The sequence below is a fragment of the Narcine bancroftii genome, chromosome 14 (genome assembly GCF_036971445.1).
Source record: "Narcine bancroftii isolate sNarBan1 chromosome 14, sNarBan1.hap1, whole genome shotgun sequence".
NCBI lineage: Eukaryota > Metazoa > Chordata > Chondrichthyes > Torpediniformes > Narcinidae > Narcine > Narcine bancroftii.
Window position 1 is genome coordinate 70,082,936 of NC_091482.1, and position 20,408 is coordinate 70,103,343.

The 20,408-nt window shown below is 42.4% G+C and overlaps 1 protein-coding gene across 20 annotated transcripts in view; it reads left to right on the forward strand.

Annotated features, from left to right (window-relative positions):
• Window positions 1–20,408, forward strand: part of LOC138749886 (NT-3 growth factor receptor-like) — an 894,662-nt gene that overhangs the window by 755,588 nt on the left and 118,666 nt on the right. For 19 of the 20 annotated variants that reach the window (XM_069911895.1, XM_069911896.1, XM_069911893.1 and 16 more), the window contains 4 exons: window positions 308–537; window positions 5,874–6,593; window positions 12,633–12,738; window positions 16,018–16,070. In XM_069911895.1, coding sequence (XP_069767996.1) covers window positions 308–493 — 186 coding nt within the window. In that variant the 3' untranslated portion in view covers window positions 494–537; window positions 5,874–6,593; window positions 12,633–12,738; window positions 16,018–16,070. Of the gene's footprint in view, window positions 1–307; window positions 5,854–5,873; window positions 6,594–12,632; window positions 12,739–16,017; window positions 16,071–20,408 lie in introns of those variants that run through there. The other variant, XM_069911890.1, reaches the window with a different exon arrangement.

Genomic DNA, 20,408 nt, shown 5'->3' on the forward strand with positions numbered 1-20,408 from the left:
AAACAAAGAGAACTTTTATTGGCAGCACAGTGGGCGTAGCAGTTAACTCAATGCCTTGACAGCACCAGTGATTGACCGGAGTTTGAATCCCACGCTGTCTGTACATTCTCCCCACGTCTGTGTGAGTTTCCTCCGGCTCTGGTTTCCTCCCACCATTCAAAATGTACCGAGAGTTGTAATTATTTGTGAAACAAATTTCCTTGGAGTCTGCCAACCAATGTTGCCTGAGGCGGTCTCTGTGCATCACTTATGTGGACAGCAATTGGAATTGAGATCAGAAACTAAAGAGCCATGTGTCTAATTGCAGGTCATTGAATGCATCACCCAAGGGCGTGTGCTGGAGAGGCCGAGAGTCTGTCCCAAAGAGGTATATGATATCATGCTTGGATGCTGGCAGCGGGAACCCCAGCAGAGATTAAGCATCAAAGACATTCATCAGGTTCTGCAAGCTCTGGGCAAGACCTCTCCCATCTACCTGGATATTCTAGGATAGTGGGCTAAGTGTCTGAGCCCTCGTGAATGTACTTAATCCCAACGGTAAACTTTGGCTTCATTTGGGAAATTCAAAAAGTGAAGTGCCTGCTGTATATAATGTGTACAGTTGTTTCTGAGGCGGTGTCCCTGGTCCCTGCAATGGAAAGGAAGAGGAGTTTGGGTTCCAAACAGAGTAGGTCCAGACTGGTGAAGCCTTGGCACACTACAGCCCTCTGTAAATATGATAGAGGCCCCTGCTTAAGGCCAGCACAAAGTCTACCTACCCATGAAGATTATCGAGCCACCAAGCCTAGTTCCAAGGAGGGTTTAAACTGCTCCCTCAGCCTGATTAGACTTACCGTGCGTTAAGGATGCAGCACCCGATCCCATGTTTGTTTCCTCATTTCATCTGGTGACTAGCTCACCAAGGAGCTGCATTCCTGTCGGGGTGAATTCAGATATGGACGGAATTGCCTCAACAGCTTTTGGAATTCTCTTCCAATGGATCAACAATGTTTGGAACTTTTTAAACCTTTTGCGGGCAATCACAAGATCAGTTAAAAAAAATGTTTCTACAAACTTGAGACAATGCAGCAGAAAGGCTACCCAACTATTTTCTGGGGAGGAACTGATCTAAAATACCCAGTGGTCAAAGGCAGGGGCCACAATGGTTGCTTATGTCCACTAATCGCTTGGTGTAGATTGAATACGCCTGCTCTCCTGGCCAGTTCTATGTACCTACTGTCAATCAACTGTTACTTTAAAGTTAGGGTCAACTTGTGTGCTGCAGTTACAATGCTTTAAATAGTGAAGTGCATTATCCATCTGTATATTTATACACAAATGTTTTCATTTTAATTTTATTTCTATGCTCTCAGACTCAGCAAAGTTCACTTTGTAAAGAGGTGAACCATGTTAATATTGTCGAGATGAGAATACGTCACACCTTTCACTTCCTAGCAGACAGATCGTAGAGTATGTCACAGATATGTCCTTCTTCAGGAGGGGGAAATCCAATTGAAACTGTTATCCTCCAAAATGACAGAAAATAATCTGTAGATGTGATGTACATTTTACATGTATTGGAAATTCTTCCTGAAGATTCCTGTAATTATCTTGAAGTAATGGTTAACAGCAGAAGCCATATGGGAGCAGCTCGATAAGTAGATTGGAGCCCATCACCCAGAGCCAGCAGCCTTTCATTGATATGGTCCGCGGATTAGGAGGCAGCCAATTGCGCGGAGTAAAAAGGATATTGTGATCCACCCAAATGACTGTGAATGGGTCAAGCAAAGTCCTCGGGTTAGACCATGCCATATTTTCCCTGCAATTGGAAGCAAGAGATCGCCTTCGCATAATGATAATATTGGGCATCGTAGCATATGTTCACTAAGTATCGAAGCCTCTGAGCTGGTCCATCTTTCCTTCACAGGGAAATTCTTCAGAATATGTAACTGAGGGAAGCTTCAGATTCCATGGAAGCACTTTCCCTTCTTCCTGACTGCTAGCTGGCAGTCTGAAGATTAACAATTGTTTCACTGGGTTGTGGTCTGTTGGCAAAAGCTGTGTCACCTGTGCACCTTACTTTGAAGTGTCTAAGTACAAAACAATGTGAACAAGTAAGAGTTCAGAGTCCTGGAGTGAGCTTTAAATTTTGGAGGGTGTCACTATTCTTCAGCCATGCTGTATTGTTTGCTGTTGTATAGTTTGTTGTTGGTAGTTTTGGACCAAGAAATAGCTGTGTTCTGATTGACTTAACAAGTGAAGTACAGAGGTCAGAGCCCAGGGATGACTGGACTGGATGTAAGCCATGGAAAGCAGTGGGCTTTCGCAGCCTTGTCCTCTACTTCATTGACGCCTCAATTGGTCACATTCAAAAACTTCCTCATGTACAGTTCACATTTATACTGAAATGGAGAGAGCCTATCCATAATATTCCTATGGACATTGAATTGCACCAAACTGGCAAATTAGCAGTCAGACAAAAGATGGGACTACTACTGATAAATGGAAACCCAGCTGGACAACACACAGGCCACACAATCATGCAACAACTCAAGAACATGAGCTGGGAACTATAAGTGGCAGCTATGGGACTTTTCATTGTATGACACTCAGAGCTAGACAGTACATCCCCAAAAATCTCTGACATTCAGCCTGTAGTATCTGGATGGCTCAATGTTACTCCAGTAGGATGTACAGATATTTTGGAGCTGGAGAGAACATTCCAGGGCCACCTTTAGTTTTCTTTGTCATTTTGCTTGTTGTGGAAGGGAAGCAAGCCATTACATTAATTTTTGTTGCCACATACAAGACATTTGTTTCCATTATTCTCCATGGCCTAGAGACCAAGTCTAAAAGTGAGCTGGAAAAAATCAATGGCAGGGATGATTACACTTAATCATTTGGACACGATCGTCATCCTGGGAATTACAATTCAATGGGATCAGGCTGGCAATGAAATGGCATTGATACCAGTGGAACGACCACCATTAAGGCCGGCTCTGGTACTGATGTATGTATGTGACAAGGAAGCAAAAACGACTCTGGACTCTACGGGTGGAGCAATCATGTGAATCTGAGGAAAATTCTCTTGGTCCATTGTATTGCTGAGTTGTATTTTGAAAATACACTTCTAATCATGTTATATTATGTACAGCAATGAAAGTACAGTAAAACCCCTGTTCTCCAAAATTCAAGCAACTGAGAGCCTCTTACAACCAGCAAAAAAATTGCAGAAAATAAATAGGTAAAAAATACTGGATTAAAATTGGCCCACCTCACTGTGAGTTCAGCAAATACGTGGCACACAATCTCACACAACTGAAAAATTACACCTATCCAGCATCTACCAATCTCCATAGGTGCCAGATACCAGAGGTTTTACTGTATATCCCCCATATCTCAGTACATCCTGTGGTGCTATAGCCATGAGTGCTGCCAATACAGGATCCAATGTTTATTTAATTCTGAGTTTAGTGAGTCAAGAGCAGTGTACAATTATTGTTCCCCCCCACCCCACCCCCCAATTTAACCATCCCTAGTTGTGCATCCAACTACAGGCCCATCACTAAGAGGGACGAATGCCACATGCCATGTGTAAATCATGCATTGCATTTGCCAGATAAGCATTTAGCTGAGATGCTGATTGAAGGCTCATTAATTAAAGATCCTGTTGTTGAGGAGAGGCTGAACTCTGACCACATATTCCATCATCTGCCTTTTGGATGCTTGTCTGTAAATTTGATTCTGATTAAAAGCAGAAAAGTTTTTAAAAAATCTTGCAAAATTCTGAGTAAACCCTTAAAAGTAGTTTTGTATTGGAGTCTGATTCAGTTCAGGGGCTACCAAAACTGTGGAGAATAAAACATGTTCAGTCCTGTACTGCTCCAATGGAGCAGTGGACAGTTTCCAAGGAAGGGTTTCAGTGTCATGTGTACATAGTCACAAAACTCTCGCTGATTAATACTCAGCTGAGTTCAAAAGAGTGAGTAAATGCCCCCGGACTCAGTTCTAATGATTCCATTGCTTTAAACAAACCTTACCTTTATAACTAAAGGAAATCTTAGTTATTCACATGGCTAACAAGCTAGTTAGGGGATTACCTCTTTATTACAGTAAAGCCCCAGGTATCCAAATTCAAGCAAACAGCAAAAGGATCCATATTAGACTTGTCTGGTAAGTTTTAGTTCGGCATTGTAAGTCTCAAGCAACCAAATAATACACTTATCTACCAATTCCCATAGGTGCCATTTATCAGAGGTTTTACAGTATATCCAAAATATTAGAATTTCAGTGTCAAATGAACCAGTGGCATATTTGATTGAGACAAACATTGATTTCAAACTCCCTGCTGTTCTGGAACTGTCTCCATATCCTCCTTAGAAGGAGGGCCTCAACGGTTGATTTCTAGAATGAGAAGAATGTCCTATAAGGAGAGATTGAGTGGTCTAGAACTGGGTCACCCCGACTGTGAGATGATCCAATCATAAAAGGGTAGATGCTGGGAGCACCACTCCCTTGAAGTTTGGCACAGACTAGAAGGGCCGAAGGGCCTGTTTTTGTGCTGAAGTGTTCTATGGCTTGGGAGATTAGAACGAGGCAGTCTAGCTCAGAATAGCAGCAGCTGCAAGGGACTGAGATGAGTAGAAGTTTCTTCAGCCAAATGATTATCAATCTTTGGAGTTTTCCCTGACCCAGAAAGATGCACATTCTCAGTCACTTTATAGGTACTGCTTTTTTTTTAAATGAATGAAATACAGGATATTGGAAATAGTTTTGGAAGGTAGAAATGTGGTAGAAGATTGGCACTGATCTTACTAAATGGTAGAGTTGACTAAAACGACCAATCTTTGGTGAAAGGCCCATGACTGCAAATATTTTGAATTGTAACATGAAACCATCTTAGAATTGTTCTACCTGTGATGCATCCCACGTCCCCCCGCCCCCCGCCACCCAATACCATATTGTCCCACGTTCTCCTATCAACACTTCCCCCCCCCCACCCAATACCATACTGCAGTCAAGGTACAGTAACAAGATTTGCTTTGTACTCTGCACCAATCAACACATATATAATTGCAGTAAATTGCATTTAAAATGTAGACATACAGCACGGTAATTGACGCTTCCAGCCCACAAGCCCATGCTGCCCAATTACACCCAATTAACCTACTAACCCAATACATTTTTCAAGGGTGGGAGGAAACCGGAGCACCCAGAGGAAACCAACGAAGACACAGGGAGAATGTGCAAACTGCTTACAGACAGCGACCGATTGGAACTCGGGTCGCTGGTGCTGTGATAACATTGTACTAACTGCAGCATAAACATAAGGGGCAGAGTTACAGGGAGACATCAGTTAGAATGGAGCAAAGAAAAAATTATGAATGTGAAGGTCACGCAAGAGTCTACAGCATCAGAAAGATACAGTCCTTGAATCTGGTGGTGTGTGATTTCACACTTGCTACTCTTCCCAATGGAAGGAGGGAGAAGAGTGTATGGCCAGGGTGGGACGATCAGGAATACATTTTGCAATCCCCTCTCACCCTTCAATTTTCTTTCCTCCTTTAAGATGCTCCTCTTTGATAAAGCTTTTGATTTCCCCGTCTGATATTATTTTTTCCAAAAGTCTGAATTAATCTGATTTTGCCTCTGTGAACCACCTTGAGACATTTTTCTGTGTTAAAGGCTCTATATACTTGCAATTTGTTGATAATGGTTTACGTGAGTGAATTATAAAGTCATATGTGGGCATGAGACCATTAGAATTTCTACTATTATCATCAGACATACAATGGCTATGTCAAATAAAGTCATTCAGTTTCTCTTCACTGCCAGAATGAACTGCTGGGCTCTTTTCTTCCTGTTTCCTAATGATTCCCTCATTTTTTCATCAGCTGAGTCCTCCTCCATTTCTCTCTTTATAAATAAGAATAAAATTCAAGCTCCTGTTCAGACCAGAGTGTCCAGCAGAAGATGTGGGAAACTTATAACGAAGAAAGTCCGTCCATGACGAGGTGAGAGAGAGTGACTGGAAATCTGAAACTGAACCAGCAAATGCTGAAAACTCCTCATCTTTCAGTATCCATGTATTGAAGTGAAGCTACTGGTTATATGTCGACCTGAGGACAGAGTTGGAGTACTTTTCTTATCATCTAACTTATGTGGATCTTCCCAAGACAGTCCAAATGTATTACTCATACTTAATTACTCTCGAGAAAGTGCAACCTTGAATTGCTTCAGTCTTACTGGTAAAGATATTCCCATATTTCTGGTGAATAGAAATTTCCAATCCCATGTCCAAGCCTTAACAAAGGAACAGTGAAATATTTGACAAGGACATTGGGTGACTTGGCATGGAACTTGCAGAAGCTGGTGTTCCCAGGTACCTGCTGTCATTGCTCTCGACTAAACGTTTAGAGATGCAAGTTCAGATCCCATCAAGTCAACTAGGGAATATAAATTAAAGTTAATTACCTAATTTGGTTTTTAAAAAAACTGGCCTCCGGATATTGCCTCTGAGTTGGCTGTGGAAGTCTCCAACTTCCTGGCAGTTTTTGCTTCATGCCTCTTAACATAAGAACGATTGAATGCAAGGAATTCTCAGTGGGAGCAAGGTAAATTTTCATTTGATATTTGTTTAATCATTTTCATGTCTATTAAGTGTTTTAATTTGTTTAAATTTCTTAAAGAAATTAGTAATTAATTGTATTATTAGTTTTAATTTATATTTTAATGAAGAATTGATGTTAGGAATTCTCAAAAGCATTCACTTAATAAATCTGAAGTCAGCTAATCCAAAATTCAGGGGGATCATGACTTGGTTGTTCACTAAATTTCTTCAGAATTTTCTTGGAAGGGGTTTACTTTGTTAAATTCCCTTCCACATGATCCCCCACTCCCACCCTGCCCATCACTCTGTCCTGCAGTGTATCACCATTGCAAATTGAGCAGGTTTTGTGCCACGACTTATCCTTCAAGGATTTGCACTGGGTAAGAGTGGAGTTATCTTGTAAATCAAGATACCTGGCCCATTAGTACGAATAAGGTTGACTGAGAAATTGTTGCTAAAATCTGGTTAATCTTCATGAAAGGATGTCTCTCATCCTTGCCAGCACAGGTGAAACCTTAGAATCAAAACATCCTTCAGAATTCTTTATTTATACCATCCATAGAACCATAGAATGCTACAGCACAGAAAACAGGCCATTTGGCCCATCTAGTCTGTGCCAACCATCACCTCCCTAGTCCCACTGACCTGCTCCCATGCCATAACCCTCCAGACTTCTATCCATGTATCTATCCAATTTACTCTTAAAACATACAATCGAGCCCGCATTCACCACATCAGATGGCAGCTCATGCCACCCTCCCTCCACTCTCTGAGTGAAAAATCTCACCCGACTGTTCCCCATAACCAGTGGTTCTCAACCTTTTTCTTTCCACTCACATACCACTTTAAGTCATCCCTATACTTATTGGTGCTCTGTGATTAGTAAGGGATTTCTTAAGGTGTGATGTGAGTGGGAAGGGAAGGTTGAGAACCACTGCTCTAGACCCAATTGTTACTGAAATATTTTGCTTGAGAAAAATTGTCATTGGCCCATTTCCTTTAGAGTTCTGAAACCATGGACATAATGAGTCAATTAGGGACAATAAAAACCAGTAGCTTTCAAAGTTTTTCTTTCCACCCACATTCCACCTTAAGCAATCCCTTACTAATCACCTGTGGCATAGGGAATACTTAAAAGTGGTATGCGAATGGAAAAAAAGTTGAGAACCACTGCCCTAAACCTTTCCCCCTTCACCTTAAAACTATGGCCTTTTGAACTTATCTCTCCCAATCTAAGTGGGAAAAGCCTATTTGCATCCACTCTGTCCATAACTCTCATAATCTTGTAAACCTTGATCAAATCTCCCCTCATTCTTCTTTGCTCCGAGGAATAAAGTCCTAACCTGTTTAAACTTTCCCTGTAACTCAACCCTGGAAGACCCAGCAACATTCTACTAAATATTGTCTGCACTTTCAATCTTATTGATATCCTTCCTATAGTTAAGTGCCCAGAACTTCACACAATAGTCCAAATATGGCCTCACCAATGTCTTAAACAACTTCAATATAACATCCCAACTGCTGTACTCAATACTCTGATTTACAAAGGCTAAGATACCAAAGACTTTCTTTACAACCCTGTCCACATGCGACGCCACCTTCAGGGAACAATGTATCTGCACTCCTAGATACCTCTGCTCCTCCACACTCCTCAGTGTCCTATCATTAACTGTATATCTCCTACCTTGGTTTGTCCTTCCAAAATGCATCACCCCACACTTGTCTTCATTAAGCTCCATCTGCCACTTTCTGGCCCATTCGCATACCTGGTCTAGATCCCTCTGCAAGCTTTGATAACCCTCCTCACTGCCAAAAACACCTCCTATCTTTGTATCATCAACAAACTTGCTGATCCAATTATCATCCAGATCATTGATATATACAACAAGCAACAATTGTCTCATCACAGATCCCTGAGGCTGGTCACAGGCCTCCAATCCGAGAGGCAACCATCCACTACCATCCTCTGCTTTCTCCCACAAAGCCAATTTCAAATGCAATTTACCAAAAAAATTAACCTCCCATGTGGGACCTTGTCAAAGGCTTTACTAAAGTCCGTGTAGACAACGTCCCCAGCCTTTCCTTCATCCACCTTCCTGGTAACCTCCTCAAAAGACTCCACTAGATTTGTTAAACACGACCTACCACGCACAAAACCATGCTGATTGTCCTTAAGTAGCCCATAATTGTCTAAACATCTATATATCCTATCTCTCAGAACTCCTTCCAATAATTTACCTACTACTGATGTCAGACTCTCCGGCCTGGTTTATTTTTGGAGCCTTTTTTAAACAACGGAACAACATGAGCTACCCTCCAATCCTCTGGCTCTTCACTCATGGCGAAGGACATTTTGAATATAACAGCCAGGGCCCCTACAATTTCTGCACTCGTTTCCCTCAAGGCCCAAGGGAATATCATATCCGGCCCAGGTGATTAATCTACCTTTATACGCTGTAAGGCAGCAAGCACCCCTTCCTCCTTAATCTCCATCTGTTTGTTTCCCTTCCTTCCTTCTGCTCTGTGCCAGTTTCCTGAGTAAATACTGATGCAAAAAAACTGTTTAAGATCTCCTCTATTGCGTGAGGCTCCACACATAGTTAACCATCCGATCCTCTAGGAGACCAATTTTGTCCCTTACTATCCTTTTACTCTTAATATACTTGTGGAAATCCTTCGGGTTTACCTTCACATTATTTGCCAGAGCAACCTCGTGTCTTCTTTTTGCCTCCTGATTTCATTCTTTAGTATTTTCTTGCTTTTTTTCTGTGCTCTTCAAGTACCTCATTTTCTCCTTGTTGCCTATACCAACTATACACCTCCCTCTTCTTCTTAATCAGATCACTAATATCCCTCGAAAACCAGGGTTTCCTGTGCCTGGTAACTTTGCCTTTAATCCTAACAGGAACATGCAAACTCTGCGCTCTCAAAATTTCGCCCTTGAAGGTCACCGCTTACTCGACATATCCTTGCCAGAAAACAAAATATCCCAATCCACTCCTCCTAGATCCTTTCTCATTTCCACAAAATTGGTCTTCCTCCAATTTAGAATCTCAACATAAGGACCAAACTTATCCTTTTCCATAAATAACTTGAAGCTCATGACATTATGGTCAGCGGACCCAAAATGTTCACCTTCACGTACATCTTCCACCTGACCTGTCTGGTTCGCTAATAAGAGATCCAGTACTGCATCCTCTCTCTCGTTGGCACCTCTATGTATTGAATTAGAAAGCTTTCTTGAACATATCTCACAAGCTCCAAGCCATCCATCCCTTTTTACAGTATGGGATTCCCTCTGGCAAAGCCCTCAATTTTCTCACTTTACCAAACTTTTAAAAATCTCAATATATTATTTTAATCAAATATGTAACAGGATATTCTGGCCATCTGTAAATGACTTCCGGCATTTTCTTATTTGCAAATTGAAGAGGAGAATCCGTAGCATTACTTACTGAGAACTAGGAAGATGAAATATAAACTCACTAAGGATCAATCCTCTAACTGGATCTGGAGTGTGTATTGGACTCCAGTCGTGACATCACATATGTTCATAAAACACTTCTAATTTTGATGGCTTGACACCCTGTGCTTGTATGAAAAACAAAATTTTGCTTGGTTTTGTTTGATCATGTTGAAAAATCCCAGTCACCTTCTGGAATCTATTTTTTTTTAAATGTGCCATTTCCACTTATCAGTGTCTTATCAATGTCCAAAACCATCAGATTTCAGGTGTCTGAACTTTCTTCCCCCCCACCCCCACAATCTCCCGAAAAGGCAGTGTAGCTCGTCAAAGCCTTTGGGAGAAAAATCCACATTTATTTAATCATCAAAGAAATATATAATCAGAAGTGTTATCACAAGGTCCGTTAGAGACTGCAAAGGCAGCGTTCACTGGCACTGTTCTAAATTATATCTCATCTCCCACATAATAAAGTTTTACTGCTATAAAATAAATTTGATTTACAGGCGTTTAGAGGTAGCAGATGGGTTTGAGCAATATCAGTCTTCGAACTGATGGCCTTTTATTGGAGAATCCAGGAAAGCTGACTTAACAGTGTGCGCTGGGTAGACAGATCAATGTCTTGTGATACAGCTGTACTTTATTGGTCAAGGTTACTTGCATAACAGCAAAGGCCATAGCACACAAGCAGGTTTAAGATGAACTAGTTCTAGATCCCCTTGGCAGTGAAATGTCTGTCATTTCAGTGAATTAGAATTGGAAGATTATCCCTGCTTTGTAGAGTAAATTACCTTGAAAACAACATTTGTGCTTTGCTAATTGTACCACAGATTTAGCTCTGCTTTGATTCCTTTAATTTTTACGGGTATACAGCTGATGTCCTTTACAAGTAACCACATTTATAAGTCTCTCTGAAATCAAGTGTCCATGACTGTGTGGTTCAAATATTTTATATGTACAGACATTTTAACTCATGATAGTGGGAGACAAAATTGAACCAAATGAATCCAGGGATGAGGGATTTCAACTGTCAGGTTGAACTGGAGAAGTTAGGGTTATTCTCCTTAGAGCAAAAAAGGTTCCAGAGAGAGGTGAAAAAAGTGTCCCAGATTGTAACTAGTTTAAATAAGTTTTAAAAAAATGCGGTTGCCATCAGGACCAGATTTAACATTTTAGGTGATAGATACTTGGGTGTTCAATCACGACTACGGCAATGTTACATCAACTTCTCCTATTTCTATGAACTCCCCCTGTCCCATCTCTCTCTCTCTCTCTCTCTCTCTCTCTCCCTCCATCTCCCACCCTTAGTCTTTCTTCTCCTATCAGAGCTCCCCTGTAGCCTCTCTCCCATCACTTCTCAGCTTTTCTCTTCTACCTTCCCACCTGTATCCACCTATTACCGGCTAGCCTGCGCTCCTTGCTCCCTTCCCACACCGTTTCTACTTGGACCCAGGCCAAAAACATGGATGTCGTGTGACCTTCTGATTTGCCTGGGTGTCTCCAGAACGTTTGTGTATTGCACTCAACCCCAGCATTTGGAGTCTTTCTTGTTTAAATCAATACTTATGATGTGGAACCGGAAGGTTATTGGAAACAGCAACATCCAGGGCTTTCAGAAGAATTAGATTTTGCACTTCAGAGAACATATTTTCAGGACAGTGGAGAACGTGAGGACATGGGACTGACAGAATCAATGCAATGCAAGAGGTCGATGATTTTACTAACATCTGGAAGGGAAAGAGGTGAAGGGCCAGACATTACTGTGTTCCACATTATGCTTCCAGTCAGGACAGCGCAACACCCTCTGCCTCTCGTCGACTGCAGCTATGGGGTAGAAAGTCCACGTGTTACCTTCTTGCCTCATGAACACTTCAGTGGAGCTTATTTTATTTGGGGAGGGGGCCTACCACCATGTTTTCAAAGAATAGCGTGCTTTGGGAGTTAGACTACATTGGAGTTGGAATTGTGTTGGGAAGCGAAACTCTAGTCTGTAGATTTGGTCAGTGCTTAGTCCATTAGTGTTTCATCTCATCTCTTCAATCCAAAGGCACCCCCACCAACACACTAAAATTACCTGGGGTGTTGTTTAGCTTCATTCAAACCCTAAGTTGAAGCCACAAAATAATTCTAAAGTTTAGTCACTATGGACATGCAGCAAAGTTTTAAAAATGTAGTTACAACATGGTAGAAGCCGATTCCAGCCATTTAAACTCATGCCACCCAATTAAACCTGATTAATATGCATCCCCCTACATTTTTAGAAGGTGGGAAAAAACGGGCACCTGAGAAAACCCATGTATGTGACGGAGAATGTACAAACTCCTTACAGACAGCGCCAGATTCCAACCCAGGGAGCTAGCGTCCTGTGATAGCGTCGCATTAACCAATATGCTAAACCATGCTGCCCAACCCATGCCTCCACATTCACATGATCTTCTAGAGATGAATTTTGTTCACGTGGAGGGAAAACTCCCTTGCCCTTTAAAACAATGCACTGGAACCTGGGAGGGTGGATGCCATGTCCAAGAAAAAACTCCATCACTAATGCAAACTTTCTTCACTCCTACCTTGTGCTGTCAGCTTCGTCCATTCTCAGTCACTTTCTTGGAACTTGAACTGTCAACACGCTGAATCCGAAGTCGGAGACCAGAGCGACCACTCAGCGTTCTAACGAGAGGAAATATTAGTGAGTCAAAGCAAAATGTTGTACCTAAGCTGAGACTTTGTTGTGGTGTTGATGTTATCAATATGCAATAAGGTAAAATGAATGAACTGGCCACTTTCCCAGCTCTTGGTGTTTTTCCAATTCCTTTTCTGTTCAATAACCTTCACAACAGAAAGGATATTGAGTTGAATCGTGCTCTCTGCATTGAGTAATAGCGATGTGCAAGATGCTATTTTTGCAAATTTACTGATTTTTGCAGCCAACCTTTATGGCTGGAAGTTTGTTATGGATAGCAGGACGGGTTTGCATTGCTGGTTTTGACTCTGCCATTTCTCAAAGCTTCCAGTTCAGATGTTGCCTTGCTCATGGGTAACAATGCACCAGAAAAATAAAGAGAAATGATATAAATTGATGTTAAAATTTACTTGCATTTCCATGCTATTTTTTGCATTCTCAGAAATTCCCCAAGTGCTTTACAAGCAATCAGGGGTTTTTTTTCAGGTATAGTCACTAACCATAACAGAAGGTAACTTACACCCAAGATCCCACAGACAAAATTTTGTCATGAACCCAATGATCTATTTTACATAAGATTTAGGATGGTGGCCACAAATCTGCTGCCCTCTTCATTAGGGTCAATGTGTGACCCCTATTCTGCATTCCTGTCTATCTTTGGTAATAGTTCATCCCGAACCTCACCTTGAAAATACTTTAAACCTGTTTCCTCTATCCTTTGAGAAAAAGTTTTCCAAAGACTGACAACCCTCTGACAGAAAACAAGATTAGCCCCATCTCTGTTTTAAACTGACATCTGTCCTGTCAAGATGTCTCAAGCTTTCATCAAGGTTTAGTTTTAGTTTTCCAAACTCCAGCAGAAAGAAACTGAGATATTGGCCAAAATACATTAACCCAGATACCAGCAGGACTCTCAGTCACTTTTGAATTGCCACATTGGGATTTCGAAGCCTCATGTGGAAGTTTAGGCTGATGGGATTATATTAAGAGAACTCAAAGAAAGCTGAGCAAAGGCCTAAAGTAGAACAGGAAAGTCATGATTGAAGTAAAAACGTAGTGTTGGAGAATCTCAGTTGGTCCAACAGCCTACTTTATGTAGCAAAGATAAGGATACCAACGTCTCAGGCTTTAGCCCTTTGTCAAGGCCATGACTATCATCTTTGCTGTATAAACTGACCTGAGTTTCTCCAGCATTGCGGTCTTACTCTGTCCAGGATCTGCCAGGTCAAAGGATCAGATTTGATGTATGCTTTGTTAAATCAGGTTTAATTTAACTTAATCAATTCAGCATTTATCAGCAATCTTTACCATCCAATTTCTTAACCCATAGAATCAAAGTGCAATACAGCATCAGCTCAACTCGTTCAGACAACCAAATTGACATTCTTGGCTAATCCCATTTGCCTGTGTTTGGTTCATCTGACTCCTGCCTGCTTCTGCTAATACTTTGAAGAAGGCCTCAGGCCTGAAATGCTGGTAATATCTTTACCTCTGAAGGGCACTATGAGACTGGCTGAGTTCCTCCAGCATTTCTGTGGGTTTTTAACTTTGGTTCATCTAAACCTTCTCTCCATTAATCTGTCCATGTCTTTTAATTGTGAGAAAAGTCCTACTGGGATATTGAACAGCTTTGAGTTAAACATTTAGGTGTCCCCTAAATCTCTCTCCTCTCACCTTATATTTGTGACCTTTAGTTATATACAATCATCTACCCTAAGGGGAAACTGCAAGATTTCATTTTGCCCATGTTCCTCACAATTGTGTGAGCCTCCTTAAAGTCTTCCCTCAGTCTTCTATGCTCCAGGTGCAGTCATTCCTATGGGGGCCCTACGCACCCCTCTCCCCCACTCCACCTTGGGGGTGGAGGTGTTGGCAAAGCATTTTTAAGTAAAAGCCTTGTTTTCATCTCATGTAACATAATTTTTTTTTAAATTCTGGAGTTGGTAGGAGAAAAGTACAGAAGAAACCAAAACTTGACTTCTTCACAAGGAAGGGAACCCATAAACTTTGAGCAGAGACCTTGGGGGTGGGGGGGGGGGGGGGGTGGGGTGGGGTGGTGGTAGACAAAAAAAGGTTGAGAATGTCTGCTCTTGAGAATAAAGACCCAGACTCCACATAACTCAAACCCTCCAGCCCTGGAAACATCCTGATGAATCTCCTCTGCAACCTTTCCCATTTGTCAACTCCCATCCAAGTAAATATTACATTGAAAGGGGCTAATTAGGGACAGATAAATTATAGAATTTTATTTATCCGACACCTTCTAAGCTCTATAACAGGGGTTTTAACAGTAGAAATCAGAACTGAGGTTTTAATTAAATATTCAGTAGAATCAAAGGGTTCTTCTGCACATTGATGCTTAATCTCCTCGTATTTTGGTGCGAGAATTGAAAATTGTGTGCATATAACAAACTGGCCCATACCCAGAGCAGAGTGTCTTCAACTTGTGAGGGGCCGCGAGAAAGAGCCAATCTAGAGAGTGGAAGAAAAATGGTCAAACTAAGAAAACGTGGCCATCTTGGAATTAAGTTATATACTGGAAAGTCCATATGGGTCCAGCATTTGCTTCATGGTGGCCGTGAATTCTTAAGTTAGGAATATTTGGAGGTCTTTTCATTACAGTAAAGCCCCTGACATCCGACACTTGTGGGAATTGGTAGATGTCAGATAAGTGAATTTTCCAATGGCTTGAGGCTGCATGTTGCAAAATTGGTGAACTAATGGTGAACTGCGCCAATTTTAAACTTCTATATTTTTTACCTATGTATTTTCCCCAGTTTTTTTACCGATTGCGTGAATTCCAGACAACAGAGGTTTCACAGAAGAGCAAGGAAGCTGAGATAGCCAATATGGTTACAATAGCAAAATAGTAATCTTCAATGACATATGTTTCTGTATTTACATCAATAATTGGTAACTAATCTGACTGCTTTTCACCAGCTTTTGGTGGAACTATAAACAAATACATGCATTGCTCTGACATCCTTCAATTAGGGAAAAATACAGGATTATCAGCTGAATATTTGACAGGGCTCACCCCCTTCCCTGTTACCGGGCTTGTAGAATAGGGAAAGTGACATTGGATCTACAACAATAAGTGGAACAGCAAAGTCTGCAGACACCATGAGTAAAGGTAAAAAAAAACACTGGAGAAACTGTGCAAGTCAAACAGTGACTTTTATGTAGCTAGGATTAAGAAACACGACAGATGTTTCAGGCTTGAGCCTTTCATCAAAGTATCCGAAAGTTCACTACTTGACCTGCTGATTTATTTTTAATTTTTAGATCTAAAACAAGTACAAGATGATTATTTCATTGACGGATGTTCAGGCAGACAGGTGAGTTGTGAAAGTAAAGCTTGTTCACGTAAGAAGCTATTATTACTTCCACTTATTACTCTGGACAATGAAGATTTTACTTCCTGAACGCTTCTGGGTGTATTTTATGGATTTTCGGCTGCTGATCACAAAACTCAGCTTAAAACTTTCCTTTAGAATTTTTTTAGATATAACCTATTATTGAGATTTCCGGTCATATTTTAAACCTGCTTCTAGCATACAAAACTATGAAGTGCAACATGTCGTTGAAAATTCATTTTCTGCATTCACTCTTGGACGTCTTCCTGGCTGATCTTGGTCCAAACAGTGACAAACACGGTGAAAGGTTTCACCAGGACACTGCGACCATGGAAAATCAGTATCAGGGCAACTGGAATCCATCAATGCCAGGCGACTATTGTTAGACACTGACATGAGAGGCACCAGATGCTGAGTACAAATGAAAATCAGTGGCAAAACATTTTTAGATCAGTTGAACTAACGCAATGTGTCTGCCTCATGATGCGATTAAACATGCTCAATTCAATAAAAGTTCATTTAATGCTTCTCCAACTTCCTACATGATACAGCAAATCTGAAATTATCTTTGTGGTCAGCTTAAAGTTGTCTATCATAATCCCCAACTTGTTTCAGGAAGCAAACATCTGGAAAATATTTGTCACATGTTATTGGACTGTAGACTTGAAATAATTGTAATTTTTTTCTCCATACCCATCACCTTTATGTCACGGTTCACTCTGGTGCACTCTCTCTCCTAGTTGTCCTTTTCTTTGGCAGTCCCTTAACGTTCCAGTTGGTTTGGTCCTACTGCAGTTCTTTCAGTTCTGGTGAAGCCAGTGAGGCCAACACAGATGACAGAAACCCTGTCACAAGTATTGCAGGGTAGGGAGCACGTAGGCAGGCAGTTGATATGGTGGTGCACCCCTTCCACCAATTACAATTCTTTGTGCTCTTTGATATACAGACTCAAAGACATGGTGGATGCATCTTCTCCATTTTGCTTCATGGTGTTGGCTGCTTTTCCGAGGAGTGTACATGGAGTCGATGGAGTGGTGAGGGTTTGTGTAATGGTCTGAGCATTCACAACTCTGTACTCTCTTGCAGTCATGAGCAGAGCAGTTCCAGTGTTGTGCAGGGAGGCATCATGAGTTCACGTAAATCGGTGCAGACTAGAAGGGCTGATATGGCCTATTTCCATACTGTAAATTGTTATATGGTTATGTTATATGATGAGGGACATAGGTGGCATGTTGATTTTCTTCAGGCAGCGTAGCAGTTAGGATCAGGACTGGGGTTCGAATCACTGTGCTGACTGTAAGGAGTATGAACATTCTCCCTGTGTCTGTGTGGTTTTCCCCGAGGGCTCTGGTTTCCTCCCACTCTTGAAAATACTGGGGCTGTAGATTAAATGGACTCGTGGGCCGAAATGACCTGTTACTGTGCTTGCTGTACGTCTACATTTTTAAAAAGTTAAAACTTTTGAGGAAGTAGAGGAGTAGGTGCGCTTTGCTTTCATGGCCAGTTTGTTGAGATGATTGGACTAGGACAGGTTGTTGTTTATCGAAAGGAACTTAAAGTTATCCATAATCTCGCCCTCAGCTTTGTTGATGTGGAAAAGGATTGCAGTTCACCCACGTCTGGAAATCTATGACCAGCTCCTCAATCTTGAGGGGAGATTGGAGTGTTATCCTTGTCCCAAGCCACAAATCTCTCCATCTCCCTTTTACATTGAGATCTGGCCAATGGCAGTACTGTCACCTGCAAAATTTGAATGAAGTTGATGCGATGTTAAGCCACACAGTCAGGTGTGCATGGGAGGTATAGTAGGGGGCTGTCATGGAGTGTATAGTAGGGGGCTGTCATGGGAGGTATAGTAGGGGGCTGAAGTGCACAGCCTTGCTGGGCCCCGATGTTGAGGAGTCCGTCTCTCAGAGATGTTGCAGGTGATATCGTTAGCCTGTCATGGTGCCAGATCACATCTTTTTGCACAAAATACATTGCAGAGTAGAAGGAGCCATCTCCAGGAGGCGTGATAAAGAATGGTTGGTCACTGCAGTTTGAGATGTGGGAGGGGCAGGCGATCAATGCAATCTCTGGGCTGTTTCTGCCCGACAAGTTCCCTTCCATTGAGACGACCATGGAGGAGATGTATCTCATCCTCACTGATTCTGATTTGTAGGACAGAGAGTTGTGGATCTATTTGCAAAAGGAGCTACTGAAGCCAAGTTCTCGTAGTTTAAGGCTGTTTATAGGGCATTAAGGTGTGCAAGATGGAGCTGGAGAGAAGTCAACTTTGTGGTCTTTGCTGAGAGCTTATCAAAGACATGACTGCAGTTTGGACGTTTGCCCAATTCCCTGGGGTCCTTGCAAAAGAGACAGATATTTACCCATTCCCACTCCCTCTGTAATCCTCTCAAGTGGATTCACCTGATCTTTTTAATATATGTGTGTGTAGGTGGGTGTGTGTGTGGATATGTGTGTGGGTGTGTGTGTGTCTGTGGGGGTGGGAGTGTGGGTGGGGTGTGAGTGTATGTGTGGGTGGGGTATGTGTGGGTATGTGTGTGGGTTTGGGGTGTGTGTGGGTGGGGTATGGGGTGTGTTTGGGTATGTGTGGGTGTGTGGGTATGTGTGTGGGTGTGGGGTGTGTGGGTATGTGTGTGCCTGTGGGGGGGTGTGTGTGTGGGTGGGATGTGAGTGTGGGTGGGGTGTGTGTGTGGGTGGGATGTGAGTGTGGGTGGGGTGTGTGTGGGTGGGGTGTGTGTGGGTGGAGTGTGAGTGTGTGTGTGGGTGGGGTGTGTGAGTGTGTGTGGGTGGAGTGTGAGTGTGTGGGTGGGGTGAGTGTGGGTGGGGTGTGAGTGTGTGTGTGTGTGGGTGGGGTGTGTGTGAGTGTGAGGGGATGTGAGTGTGTGTGTGGGTGGTGGGGTGTGTGTGAGTGTGGGAGAGGGTTATTTTCTTGTACTCTCCCCCTCTTCATGCATTGACTGGTGCAGATGTCTCAGAGTATGTGGCGGAAATGTAGACATCACTAGGATTGCACTCACACTGAAAAGGTCTCTTGTTGCCAGGCAAATCAACAAGTGAACTGCAGTGTGCTCCGCATCTCAATGAGAGGAGGGAACTTGGAGCCAGGGAGAGTGGTTTAGGTGAATGTGCCTTTGTTAATGGCAGGGCTGTTGGGTGTTATCACAGGCTGGCTGGAGAATCATTACCTTTTCCCTTGCTCAGTGCCTGGAGGATAGAGCAATTCGAATGAAATAATAAAGAATGGCAGGTCACTGCAGTTTGAGCTGTGGGAGGAGCAGGCGGACAATGGAAATCATTTGCTAATGCAATCCCGGGACTGTTTCTGCAGGACTAGTTCCCTTCCACTGACAACGTGCACAGCTCCTGGAGGTGGCTCCTTCTGCTCTCGATGCATTTTGTGCAAAGAGACGTGTTCTGGCACCAGGACAGACCCAATGATATCATTTACTAAAGATGTCTGTCACGTGCCAGTGGCCTGACTTTCTGCAACTTTGCTGAGAGACATAGTATTTACTGAGAACAATGGTGAAACAGCTTCACTTTTCAGAAAGGAGCGGACGTTACTAAAGTCAAGCACAGCCTGAATAAAATATGACATGGAAGACACTAGCAGATTTCCTCAATGGTTGACCACCAAAGGGTATTCCAGTCCAGGCTGAGACACACACCCATACACGAGCACTCACAGTTAGACAAGGTATCAAGCTGCTGGGAAAGTTGTGACATGGACTCAGCACACAACACAAAACAACAAAAATCATCTTTCATTTGCGAAAGCCTGGGAAAGAATGAGTGCCATGTTAAGGTTTCAGATGGATCATTGCCCTGAAGCAATTTCAGATCTGTCAGAAAATCTGACATCTAGATTAACCTCTGTGCAGTGAATCTTAAAGAGTGTCTCATTGTGATGCACATGTTATTCCTTGTCTAATCCCTCACTGTAACCCTCGGTTTCCCAAACTGGCCTCTCTGTCAGTCTCGCCATGTCTGAAAGCTCTGCCGAGGGTTTTTGATGCACCTGACTTGATGTCATAAGCTTTAGCAGGGACAGAGAGCTGCTCTCGACTGCTACCCATCCCCCTTGAGGATTTTTGATGCACCTGACTTGATGTCATAAGCTTTAGCAGGGACAGAGAGCTGCTCTCGACTGCTACCCATCCCCCTTGAGGGTTTTTGATGCACCTGACTTGATGTCATAAGCTTTAGCAGGGACAGAGAGCTGCTCTCGACTGCTACCCATCTCCCTTGACCGGTGTTCAATTCTTTGTCAGTTTGTGATCCTTGAAAGGTCAATCAAGTGGATGTTTGCTCCAC